Source organism: Mus pahari, chromosome 15 (genome assembly GCF_900095145.1).
Source record: "Mus pahari chromosome 15, PAHARI_EIJ_v1.1, whole genome shotgun sequence".
NCBI classification, from domain to species: domain Eukaryota; kingdom Metazoa; phylum Chordata; class Mammalia; order Rodentia; family Muridae; genus Mus; species Mus pahari.
This window is the reverse complement of record NC_034604.1, coordinates 52,526,558-52,539,351: the sequence shown is the minus strand read 5'-3', so window position 1 is coordinate 52,539,351 and position 12,794 is coordinate 52,526,558. Positions and strand designations below refer to the sequence as shown.

The following is a 12,794-nucleotide window of genomic DNA, read 5'->3' as shown; positions in this document are numbered from 1 at the left end:
AATTCCATCACCTCTTTGGCTGTGTTTTCCTGTAATTCTTTAAGGGATTTTTGTGTTTCCCCGTTAAGGACTTCTACTTGTTTAGCAGTGTTTTCCTGTTGTTCTTTAAGGCTTTCTACCTGTTTAGCAGTGTTCTCCTGTGATTCTTTAAGGGCTTCTACCTGTTTAGCAGTGTTCTCCTGTATTTCTTTAAGTGAGTTGTTAATGCCCTTCTTAAGATCTTCTACTACCATCATGAGATATGTCTTTAAATCAGAGTCTTGCATTTCGGGTGTGTTGGGGTATCCAGGACTGGCTGAAGTTGGAGTGCTGGGTTCTGATGATGGTGAGTGGTCTTGGTTTGTGTTAGTAAGATTCTTACATCTGCCTTTCGCCATTTGGTAATCTCTGGAGTTAGTTGTTATAGTTGTCTCTGGTTGGAGCTTTGTTCCTCTTGTGATTCTGTTAGCCTCTGTCAGCAATCCTGGGAGTCCAGCTCTCTCCTGATTCTCAGTGGTCAGAGTACTCTCCACAGGCAAGCTATCCTCTTGCAGGAAATGTGCACAGAGTTCTGGCATTCAGACCTGCCTCCTGGCTGAAGATGAAGTCCCGAAATGGGGCCTGTCCCAGAAGATGTGTTGCCTCTGCAGTTTGCACACTCACCTGCAAAGACTAGTCTCTGAGGGACCCTAGGCACAATATGGCTCTCACCTGCTCTGGTGGACAGAGCCCTCCTGGGTGGCCACCTCCTCTTTGGCAGGGAAGGTGCCCAGGTGTCCAGAGCCCAAAACGGGGTCTGTCCCAGAAGCTGTGTCGCTTCTGCAGTCTGCACTCTCAACTGAGCAGACAGGAACCTGTGCGGCCTGGAGCAAAGATGTCTCCCACACCAGCTCACGCACTGAGAGCCCTCCCTGGCAGGTACCTTTCCTCTGGCGGGGAAGGAGCCTGGATGTCTGGAGCCCAAACCCAACAACTGTAAATCATATTTCTTTATGGTATTCTCCTATACTAACGTAATGACCCCTCATTAACTTTCTACTGCTGCCATACATGTCTCAGATGTAGCCATTTAAACCCAAATGTATTACCTCTTATGGAGGCCATAAGCTGACATTGGCTGAAATGAGGCTGTTGACTGCTGGACTCTTATCTAGATGTGTTAGAGGAATTCACTCCCAAGTCCATTCAGGTTCTCAGCAAGCTAGTTCCTTGAGGTTGCAGTACTGTGGCTCTCTTCTGTGCCGTGGACTAAGGGGCTGATTCAGGTCACAGGAGCCTCTCTTTAGTCTTGTAACATAGGTCTCTACATATAGGGTCCAGAAATTGCTCATTGCTCCCCAAATCATACTTCCAAAATATCTAATGTCCCCATGCTAAAAAGCTTTCTTGCTTGCAGCCAGGCAGAAGTCTCTACTTCCAAAGCCTCTGGCACTGAGTTGAATCTATAGGATCATCTTCTGATTTCAGAGTCATAACTATAATTTCTATAAGGTCTCCTTTGCCAACGTTCCTACTGAACACATATTTACAATGTTGCATAAATAGGATAAGAGCATCTCTCAAATGCTTTATTTCTGTATCCTACAACCCCAAAGCAATGAGAAAAAAATGAACTATAGCTATGAATGAAACCAAAACTGCATGTTGTGACATAGCTCTGAGACGAGGAAGCCAGTGGAATGCTGATGTGTGCCTCCCTTCACCTCCAGCTTTTAAGAATAGGACAAACAAGTTTCTGCTGCCAGAAATCAGAATTATATTCATGTTTGTGAAGACAATGCCTAAAAAACATATCTCCATGGGGAATGTCTTGTTATGAATAAGTAAATAAGTAAACTTCATCAAGATAGTTAAAGAGTTAAGGCATACTATTAAGAAATTTCAACTACAGTGCAGAGTAGAAGAAGAATTAGTGGCCATTTTAATAATGCTAAGTTAAAAATGAAATTATAGCTATTATATGAGGAACAAATCATCGTGTCAAATTTAAATTATATGTGTCTCAACTTAAAAAAATTAGTGTATTTTAAATATTTTTAAACACTAATATTTTAAGACTACTCTCAATGTACTGGTGTTATACTAAGATTGTTACTTTTCTGCCAAGTTGACAGAAGCAAATGTGTCTCCTGAGGAGAGGAAACTTCAACTGAGAAAATGTCCCACAGGACTTGCCTGTAGACAAGTCTATGTATGGGCGGTTGCCTTGGTTAATGGCTGATGCAGAGGCCCAACCCGCCAGGGATGGTGCCACCCCAGTGTAGATGGTCCCCAGTCATATAAGAAAGCAAACTGAATGTGGCATGGAGAGCAAGCCAGCGAGCAGCATTGTTCCATGCTCCATGGTCCCTACTTCAGTTCCTGCCTTGCATCCCTGCCCTGACTGCCCTTCACGATGGCCAGACAATTGTAAGCTGAAGCGAATCCTTGCCTCCTCAAATTGCTTTTCTCCCTTTCTTTTTGTAGTCACAGTAAACGAAGGCACATGGACATGTGAGCAGAAAACCAAGTAGATGGCAGTTAAAACTGAAGGAAAATCCCCAAATAATAGCATGCATATATTTATTTAGGCACATGAATAAAAAATCAAAACCTTTCTTGAATATAGTAGTGTCACTTTTTAGATCAGGGACCTAAAGATGGCATGGTTCATGTCTTCAGAGTACACTCCTTCATTTAAAAATTACTCTTACTGTTTGCAATTGAGCGTGGGGTATATGTGTGTATGGTATATGCACACACTTCTGGGTGGAGGAGCTCACCATGTGCATGAAGTATGGAGACCAGAAGGGGATGCTGAGCATCTTTCTCTATCATCTTCCACTTCATTTTTTTTTGACACAGGGTTTCTTCCTGAGCCTGAAGCTCAACATTTGGCTAGGGCTGAAAAAGTGAGGTCCCAGTATCTGCATGTCTTTGTCCCCAATGCTGAGGTTACTGGCAAGTGAGAGCCTAATACGTTTTGTAAGAGAGAGTGTTAGGAATTTGGTCTTAGACCCTACTGTTTCTACTGCTAGCAATGTTATCCACAGAGCCACCTCTTAGGACTTGTTTCATCTTTTTTTTTTTTAAAGTACTTGTGGGGCTGGAGAGATGGCTCAGCAGTTAAGAGCACTGACTGCTCTTCCAGAGGTCCTGAGTTCAATTCCCAGCAACCACATGGTAGCTCACAACCATCTGTAATGGGATCTGATGTCCTCCTCTGGTGTGTCTGAAGAGAGCAATGGTGTACTCATATATATATATATAATAAATAAATAAATCTAAAAAACAAAAGTAGTTGTGAGTATGTGGGTGTATCTCTTAGAGCTGGAGTAACAGTGGCTTGAGCCTCCTGACCTTAGTGCTGGGAAATGAAGTCTGTCTGGCCCTGTGCAATCATAGCACCTCTGTTAGGGACTGAGTCATTTCTCCAGCTCCTCTTTTAATCTGTTAACTGTGCAAAAAGACAACTTTGATTTTTAAAAGCAATAGGAATAAATATAACAAAAGCAAAGCTTACAGAATCCTTTGAAATATGCTCACTGGATAGTTGATTCACTGATCAAAGGAGCTTCAGCTGACGTCTGCAGATGGAGAAAGATGTTCACTCAAGGAGAGCAGCTCCTTCTCACACAGCCCAGAGCAGCTATGCTGGTCTTGGCTCCTGGGAGCCTGTAGATATTGCTTATCTGGAGTGGAACTAATTCTTTGACTTTGCACTACCAATTTTCTGAATAAGACAGTTACATTGCAAGCCTTATGATTTGTTTTGCCTGAGCAGACAGCAATGTTTTATACGGCATAACTCTTGGATGCTTTTCAAGTTAGAGATGGGTTTCATCAAAACTCGTTGTGAAATGTGTTGGCACGTTACTGAAGCCAATACAAAAAGGAGTCTGTAAATCAGATTCCACAGACTTGAACTTTTATGGGCTGTGGTTATATATATATATATATATCTTTAAATGAGAAAGATAATCACCTTAATGCTCCAGCTCATATAGAAAGCCAAATGAATCAAAAGGATTGCCAGAACTTCTTGGTCCAAAATATGAATTTTGTTCCTCTAATGCTCAAGCTTTCTTTACTCTACTGTGTCTTCCTTAAAAGAAAAAAAAATCAGGGTCTAGAGAGATGATTCAGCAGTTAAGAGCATTATTAGTTGCTCTTGCAGAGTACCCAGGTTTGATAGCCAGCACACACATAGTAGCTGATAGCTGTCTGCGACCCAGCTTTAGGAGACCTGATACCCTTTTCTAGTCTCCATGGGCATCAGGCATGTAAGTGACATGGAGTTATACATGCAAGAAAGGTATCTGTACCTGTTAAAATAAATTTATAAAGAAATCAAGCAAAAAGAAAGAAAACAGATGATTTTCCTTAGAGAGTATAAAGATCAACTGACTCGATATGTGGTATTGCAGAAAAAAAATAAATTACAGATGCTACAGAAAACTTGTAAATTAAAGAAAAAAGGAAACAAAACCTAAAATCGTGCCATACAATATTATTTTACAGATCCACATATGTGCAGTGATAAAATTACATTGTGGTATAGCTATATATTCTGCTTTGTTTCTGTGTTCTGAATATTTGTTCTAAACTGTTAGCTTGTTTTATTTACTTTTTCTATTGCTCTGATTAAATACCCTTTTGAAAGAATCCTAAGGAAGAACATGTTTATTTTGGCTCATGGTTCATGGTTACAGTCCATACAGCAGCAACTCAAGACAGCAGGAGCTTGAAGCCCCTGGCCACACAGCACCTCCATTCAGAAAGTACAGGAACTGTACATCAATGCCCAGCTCACTCCACGTTATATGGTTCAGGATCTCCACCCTGGGAATGGTCCAAGCTATGTTATATAGGTCTTCCCACATCAGTTAACCTAATGAATGTCCAGAAGCTAAATAATCCCTTGTTTACTACTCCAATTGGCAACTGGACCTGGGAGAGTGGCACCTAGAAACGAGGCAGACTAAACTCTAATGCAATAGGCAGTTCTATTCAGAACATCAGGAAACTTATACTCTGAGAATTCAGAAAGGTTGCCTGAGTAAATTCTCATGAGTTCTTGTGTATAATCATAAGGACAAGCCCCATGGGGCAAGGACATGTTTTTCCATGGAGGCATATAAACAAATAACAATAGCCAGTTGTAATGAATAATCTGAAGTGAACTCATCCGTACCTCCTATGCCTGGAAGGATCATGGAAACCCAACTCAAGAAATTTTCTATGTTTTTGAAGAAACTGAGGTCACAAGACTCTTGTCTTGTTCTCTTGGAATTTTTTCATAAGCACTCAGAATTCTCCTCACAGGACTCTACTTCTGGACCATGTTCTGACAATCCTTCACAGGTTGGATTGTCTCAGGCGATTCCAGATGCTATCATGTTATCAGTTAACCCCAGGTATGACAGTTGTGGTCCTTCAACCACACGATTTCCCACTATTATACAAATACTGAATAATTATGCCATGATTTATTTCCTTATCATTTATTTCCTGATTACCACATTATTTTCAAATCTTCACCATTATTAATACTGCTAAACTGATCTTCATGCCTACCATCCCAGGAATGAATACATTATAGAGGATGGATCTGAGACTCATGGGTTGCTAAGACTTTGAAGCAATTATTTAAATTACTGCCTACCAGGAAAAGTGAGCTGACTACCACTTTAACAAATTAAAGCTAAGGATTTTCACTTAAAACATCATTCCATAAGAAGACATAATATCTTACAGGCTTAGTTGACTTTGTGTTTAAGCAAATTGAATTCTTTCTGCTTAATGACATACTCAATGGATACACTCTTTTAATATCTATAAAGACTCTTCTCAGCATTATTTTCTTTTTAATATTGTAATCATTCATTTTATATTTAAATATAATCTTCTATGCTCTTAATACCCCTTCATTAAATATTAACATACTCCTATCATATAAGTAGCAATAATGATAATAATAATGACTAGCACATTTTCTTTGCCTATTCATATTGAACTATTTCATGCATTTAGTGTTAACGGTATAACAAAAGTGCAGCTTCCCATAAAGCCAAAAATATTTATTATTGTGGACCTTCATAGAACAAGCTTGATGTCCTTTTCCCTAAATTATGAATAAACTTCAAAGTAAAGAATCTCTATTTTGGGGCTGGTGAGATGGCTCAGTGGGTAAGAGCACCCGACTGCTCTTCCGAAGGTCCGGAGTGGAGTTCAAATCCCAGCAACCACATGGTGGCTCACAACCATCCGTAACAAGATCTGATGCCCTCTTCTGGAGTGTCTGAAGACAGCTACAGTGTACTTACATATAATAAATAAATAAACCTTTATATGAAAAAAAAAAGAATCTCTATTTTAACATAAACAGTACTAACTGGTTAACTGGCACAGTTTTTGCAGCGACCTTAACTAATTTCATTGTCACTCTGGAACTGAGATGGGAAGCCTGAGAGTTTGAGCGCTGAGTAGACCACTCTCTTGATCCAGGTCACAATACGAAAGACAGTCAGGTCAGCCCGTGAAGGGAGTTTATTTGAAGGAACTTGTGAGAACAAGTGTTTCCCAGCATCCAGAAGAAGGGATGTGGACTGTACACACAGAGTGCATGCTATGATTACTACAAACATCCTCCAATATCCAAGGGTAAGGAAAGAAAACTGTATTTCTTTAGGAAATGTTCCCATAATAAACGTTCTAGTCAATCTGCCTAAGATTCCTCAAAAGGCCATCGATGTCCATTCTAGATGGTAGGTAGGAAAATATTCTGAACGTGGTGTGTATGCCTAGAAAAGTGATACAAATTCTTTTGATTATCTTTTCCATGGTATTTTTTCACGGACACTCACATACTTCTCTGTATTACTTGAAAAAGTCTCAAAAATCCTCACTTCATTTTACTAGAATTAGACCAGTGGTTTCAGACAAAGGGGACATCCAAGCACGATCCCTGATGACCGCTTTTCTCTTATTCTTCTGGAAGTGCACACAGAAAGAACCCTTTACATCTCACTCTTAAGTCTATAAATAGTCTCACACACATGTAGAAAGAATGAGAGAGGAAGATGGATGATAGATAAATAGATAGATAGATATAGATAGATGATAGATGACATATAGATAGATTAGATAGATGGTAGTTGATATATAGATGATAGTTTAGATAGATGATATATAGATGATAGATTAGATAAATAAATAGATGATAGAGATAGACAGATCTATAGATAGATAGATAGATAGATAGATAGATAGATAGATAGATAGATAGATAGATAGATAGTGATAGATAGAAAGATAGATGATAGGTACACATGATAGATGTAGATAGATTAGATGGATGATAGATGAATAGTTGATTTATAGTTAGATAGTTGATTGATAGATACATGGATGATAGATAGATTAGATAGAGCCATGTAAGAACCACAAAAACTACCTATTCCTCAGCCATTTAAAGTCCCTCTTAATGGCAGACAGATTTTCTGACACTGTCAGAACTTCTATCAGAGATATCCTATGGCTTAGTTCACAGTAGACATGCCCATCTGGCTTTCAGTACAAAGTACCAGACTGGTGTGATCACAACCACAAAGGAGTCACACCAACGCTGAAGCTCTGGTTGCTTTAAAAAAAAAAAAAGCAAACAACCTCTTTGTTAAGCCGCTATCTGGTGCAGCATGGACTGAAGGACAGTTACCTCCTACCAGGTCCAGGTCAGCAATTCCTTCCCAGAAACAGACTCATTCTTCCAGAACATAGACTCCCATACAACCCTGAAACCCTAATACAACTGGACTGAAGACCCTCTTTAGGTGCCCACAGAAATGGACACTTCAGAGTTTCCTGAAATGCAGAAAATTCTGCATAACTTTAAGTTTTAAGGAACTGAGAATGTTTGTTGCTACAGATAGAGGCAAAAGCAAGACACACAGAAAGCAAAACCAAATCTTTGTTGCCTACAGCCTGCAGAGCGTCTTACTAAAAACAGGGGTTCATTCCGAAATGATCATCTAAAAGCATAAGCAGCAGATGGCATGGATTTTGCTCCTTCCACTCTGATTCTAGGTAAGATCTCTTGGCCTAAACCTATGAATAACATGCATGCTTGTCCCCAGCACATACCTATGTCTCAAAAACAAACAAACAAAAACCCAAAAAACAAACAAAGAAAACAAAACAAAAAAAAACAAGTGTTCTAACAGTCGGCTTTCTTTGCAAAAGCTACAACAATATACTGAGACAGAACAAGCAGCAGGTTAGGTTTACAGAATGGGAGCAAAACTAAGTATTCCACAGTCCATGGTTTTAAATGGAAACCTCACATGCATATATGTATATGTATATGTATATATATGTATATATATATATATATATATATATATATATATATATACATATATGTGTGTATGTATATATGATGAGAAAGAATAACGAAACCAAGTGTTCTTTAAATAGATACAGATTTGCTGATAAGAAAAAAAATATAGATGGCTTCTGACAAGGAGACAGGCAGACAGGAAGTCTCCCGATGATGAACTCCAAGCTCATGAGTAAAGGTTTCCCATAGACCAGGCTATCCACATCCATTCACATTCTTTTCTGCGTTCATCTGTCCTGTGCAATCGCACATACATATTTATTACATTTTTATTCAGGGCTCCCAGCCTAGTTTCATCTGTACCATACATCATGAATGGAAGCAGCCGTGTTAATATTTTAACCAGGAAGAAGAGAAGAGCCATTGTGGTCCACCATCGGTCCACACCTTGGCAAACATGCTGAGCGAGGGAACTCAGGCCAGGAGGTGTAGCTGCCCATGGCTCTGCTGTCCCTCCTCATAAAGGGCAGCATGCTCTATAGCTCTTCTGGAAGGGATTCGTGTTGATTTGATTAAAGGAAAGAAAACCGCTTCTTAGTTGTCAAGAGCACTTAGAAAGTCAGAAAGTTTATTATTATTATTTTATTTATTTATTTATTTATTTTTATTTTTTGCATTTAGGAAGATAAATGAGACCAGAACAAAGCCAAGGACAGAAAAAGCAAATAAGCCACAGAGACAAACCCCAGGCTCTGACAAATCTCCACGCTCACCTATTTTTCATGCAGCAGCAACTGATCAAAACAATGTCAGCTTGACTGCTCGGGGTGGGGGAGGGGTGGAGGATGAGTACAGAATAAAGTTTGCTTTCCACATTAAAACAACAACAACAAAAACAAACAAACAAACAAACAAACAAACAAACAAAAATGAACAGGAATGTAATCGTGTACTCAAAAGAAAACTAGAAAACTATAATTGATGTCATTTTTAAAGCCCAGAATTTTTAAACATTATCTACCTTCAACTTGGAATTATTTTTCTGTAAATCTATGCATCTCATTTCACAATCAAACTGGAATTGGCCTGACCCCGAGCTGCACCACACTCTGGATCTGCCTGGCCCTGCTGCAGGACAAAGTATTATTGACAGTTCCTTGGGTGGCCCTCCTCTTATTTTCTTGGACTTTTATATTTCTTCTATCTTGTATACTATAAAGACCTGTGCATGTTTGATAAATTCTCTTCTGGAGGATTGTGCAGTGAAAGGAAAGAAAGCATATTCTGTCTGAAGCCCTTAGCATCTCCAGCAACACTCTCTTACCTGAGGCTGTTTGCACAGATAACGGCAAAGTTCCCCGATGTACTGAAACACAGTCACATTGTACTTCTTGCAATCATTCCAAAACTGGCTTGCAGAGAATTTCTTCTTTAGCACACACGTGGCACCTATGCAAAGAGATTGAAAACAGACATTAAGTTAATGTGGCACACAGCTGATGCCTAACAGATGTCCTAACAGATCCAAGCTTTCATGCCTCATCCTCGGTCACCTGTAACAAACTCATTTGGAAACATGACCTTTAAGATCCGTGTCTTAGCGCAGTCACGTAGTATTGATGGCAAATATACTTGTTGCGATTTGTTGAATGGAAATCAAAATCAGTAATTACATGTATACTGCTATAGCATTGAATGTGCAGGTATACTCCCACAGCACTGGAAGGACATGTATGTATTCTACCGCAGCCCTGGAAGTACGTGAATATTGTCATGAGCACTGGACAGGTCATCCATCCTTCTTCTCAGAGATAAATGATATGACCTTACTTTATCTTTGCACAAAAACATGCAGTTCATTGTGAAGACTTTAAAGCAGCTTTATCATACCCTGAAGTCAAGATTTAATAAGCTTGCTAAAATCCCATCTATAGGGGGTATAGAACCTAGTTCTAATAACATTTTAACATGGCATCCATTTTTAATTGGGATATAATTCACAATTTAAAGTATACAATCCAGAGTTTTATCATATAGTCACAAAGGTGCCATCGCCAACATCATCTAACTCTAAGACATTTGTTTTTACTTCCCTAAAAGGACCATCATCACCTTAGCAGTCATTCCAATTTCCAACTCCCCCTACCCAACTCCCCTTCCTGTTGGTGATCACTTATGAACATCTACCCCTAAGCTTTCCTGCTCTGGACTGGTGTGACACATTGTGACTGGTCTTTTCATTTACTATAAAATGTGGTTTGGGTCTGTTTATCTTGTAGCATATATCAATACTTCATCTTCTTTATGGTTGAATATATCCATGGGTATGTAATAATTTGTTTGTTAATATACATCAGTAGTGTTTATTTGGGCTTGCTTCTCTTGGCCATCAACAATGATAGGCACACCCACGGCCAACTGTGACTTCATGTTTTCAGTTCCCTTGGACATGTATCCATGAGTAGAATCACTTGGTCTTATGACTACCCCTTGTTTTTACTGCTTCCAAGTTCTAAAATGAGTACCCACACTTGTTTTCATGCCCTGCTTCACAGTGGATTGAGTCTTGCTCCTAGATCTGTCCCTGATTGTTCAAGAAGAGATGCTAGGGGTAGTTAGTAAACCAGCCTTGGCATTTCTATAGCTCAGCCCATAACAGGTACGGTGTGGCAGTGGGGTTCCTGGGGCTAGCAGTGGATTTCTCCACACGGTTCTGGCACTAGACTTCAAGAACAGACCTAGGACAAAATCTCTCTCTCTCTCTCTCTCTCTCTCTCTCTCTCTCTCTCTCTCTCTCTCTCTCTCTCTCTCCCTCACTCCCCCTCTCTCATATACACACTCTGTCCCTCCCTTTCTCCCTCTCTCCCTCCCTCTCCTTCCCTCTCTCCTCTTCTTTAGCCCTCTGTCCCTTCCTCCCTCCCTCATTCTTTCTGTTATACTAAAGTCAGGTGATCTGGTCAGTCATTCAGTTTCCTTAACTCTCTTAACTCTCACAGAGGTGATATATATGAATAATCATCTTGCTGTGTATGTGGAGAAGTGACTATGGTCCTACACTTACTTCTAACAACCCAATTTTAACAGCAATGTATGTCTCTATACATATTCTTACATATACTTTGAACATTTGATACTTATTTCATGTGAATGTTGATCACAGTCTGACTGACTTGCAATCACAGATCAAGCACAAACTAGCAGTCATTAGTGAGGTATATTATTTGGGAGCTAGCAAATGAAACATCACCTTGCATGTCTGCAAGTAGAATCTATTGGATCATCAACTTTATCATAAGGCTTCTTGGGTGTTTGGGACAGACCACGAGGATAAAAGGAACTGACCTTACAACTCGTCTGTGTACTATAACCTTATTCTTGCCTGGTAGAGGCGCAACCTGTTTTCTCACTGTTCGTATCTAGACGCTTGTCTGAGCTTTGACTTGTTTTTCTCAGCAGAACGCTGCTGAGGTAATTGTGGTCTCAGGGATTGCTCTAAGCTATTATGCAGCTGACATATGTACTCACTGTGACTGTCAGGGGGACTAGTCTACCAGAGAGTGAGTAAGCACAAGGAAGGAGAGTCTATACCACAAGGGCAAATTCCCAGGATGCTGTTGTGATAGTTTAAGAATATGCTGTTATGAAAATGTGTCCTTTCTACAAATAGTACATTGTAATTGTTCAATATGCCTACAGTCCCTTCAAATTCTATGAATACTTTCAAGTTATAATGAGCATAATCTCTGGTTAAACATTATTATAACTTATCAAAAAATACTTACCCAACTCAACACATCCAGCAATTCCAATGAGAGACCCTGAGCTATGGTACAGAGGGAGGGTTATATAAACGATGTCATCAGCTGTGCAGCCAAATGCCCATAATCCAGCAGAACCCTTCAACATTTGCAACTGGCTAATCACAGCTGCTTTGGGTAGACCTGGGAGAGAAGGAAAGAATCATAAGCTCACACACATTCTCTGAGGGACTGCCATCCAGGTTAAAAAGTACACAAATTGACCTCAGCGAAGTAAATTATCATAATTATGGAAAGATGGAATGGAGGTTGAGAAGAAAAAATCTTGGTTAGCTTTAGAAAATGGCTATACATGCCTTCATACATGAGCTAATTTTCTCATGATCATTGGGTAAACCTTTTGGAACATATTGTTAAGCTTAGCAGGCTTCTAGCCTTCATCAACCTACAGCTAAGAATGCTTTGAAATAATATCTGAAGCACACTGAAAAAATTTCCCCACTTTGCTGTAGCTCTGTCTAATGTGCCCACTGTATTTTCTAAATGAATTGACTTATAAGTTCCTTTGTTCTGTTGCTTTAATGGCAGAATATGGCTTCCAGAGTAGCTTGAATCTGTTATGTAGGATCATGGGCTCTCATATTGTGTTCAGAACAAACTATTTCTCATTCTTTTAAGTGGTGTTATTTTTATGTCATATATATATATATATATATATATATATATATATATATATATAT

General features: G+C 39.4%; 1 protein-coding gene across 1 annotated transcript in view; it reads right to left on the bottom strand.

Moving 5' to 3' along the window:
• The window catches only part of Slc27a6 (solute carrier family 27 member 6), a 53,712-nt gene that overhangs the window by 21,381 nt on the left and 19,537 nt on the right, over positions 1 to 12,794 (bottom strand). The window contains exons 3-4 of the mRNA XM_021214954.2: positions 12,079 to 12,237; positions 9,621 to 9,745 (exon numbers count right to left, since the gene is read on the bottom strand). Of these exons, the coding sequence (XP_021070613.1) occupies positions 9,621 to 9,745; positions 12,079 to 12,237 (284 nt within the window). The remainder of the gene's footprint in view (positions 1 to 9,620; positions 9,746 to 12,078; positions 12,238 to 12,794) is intronic.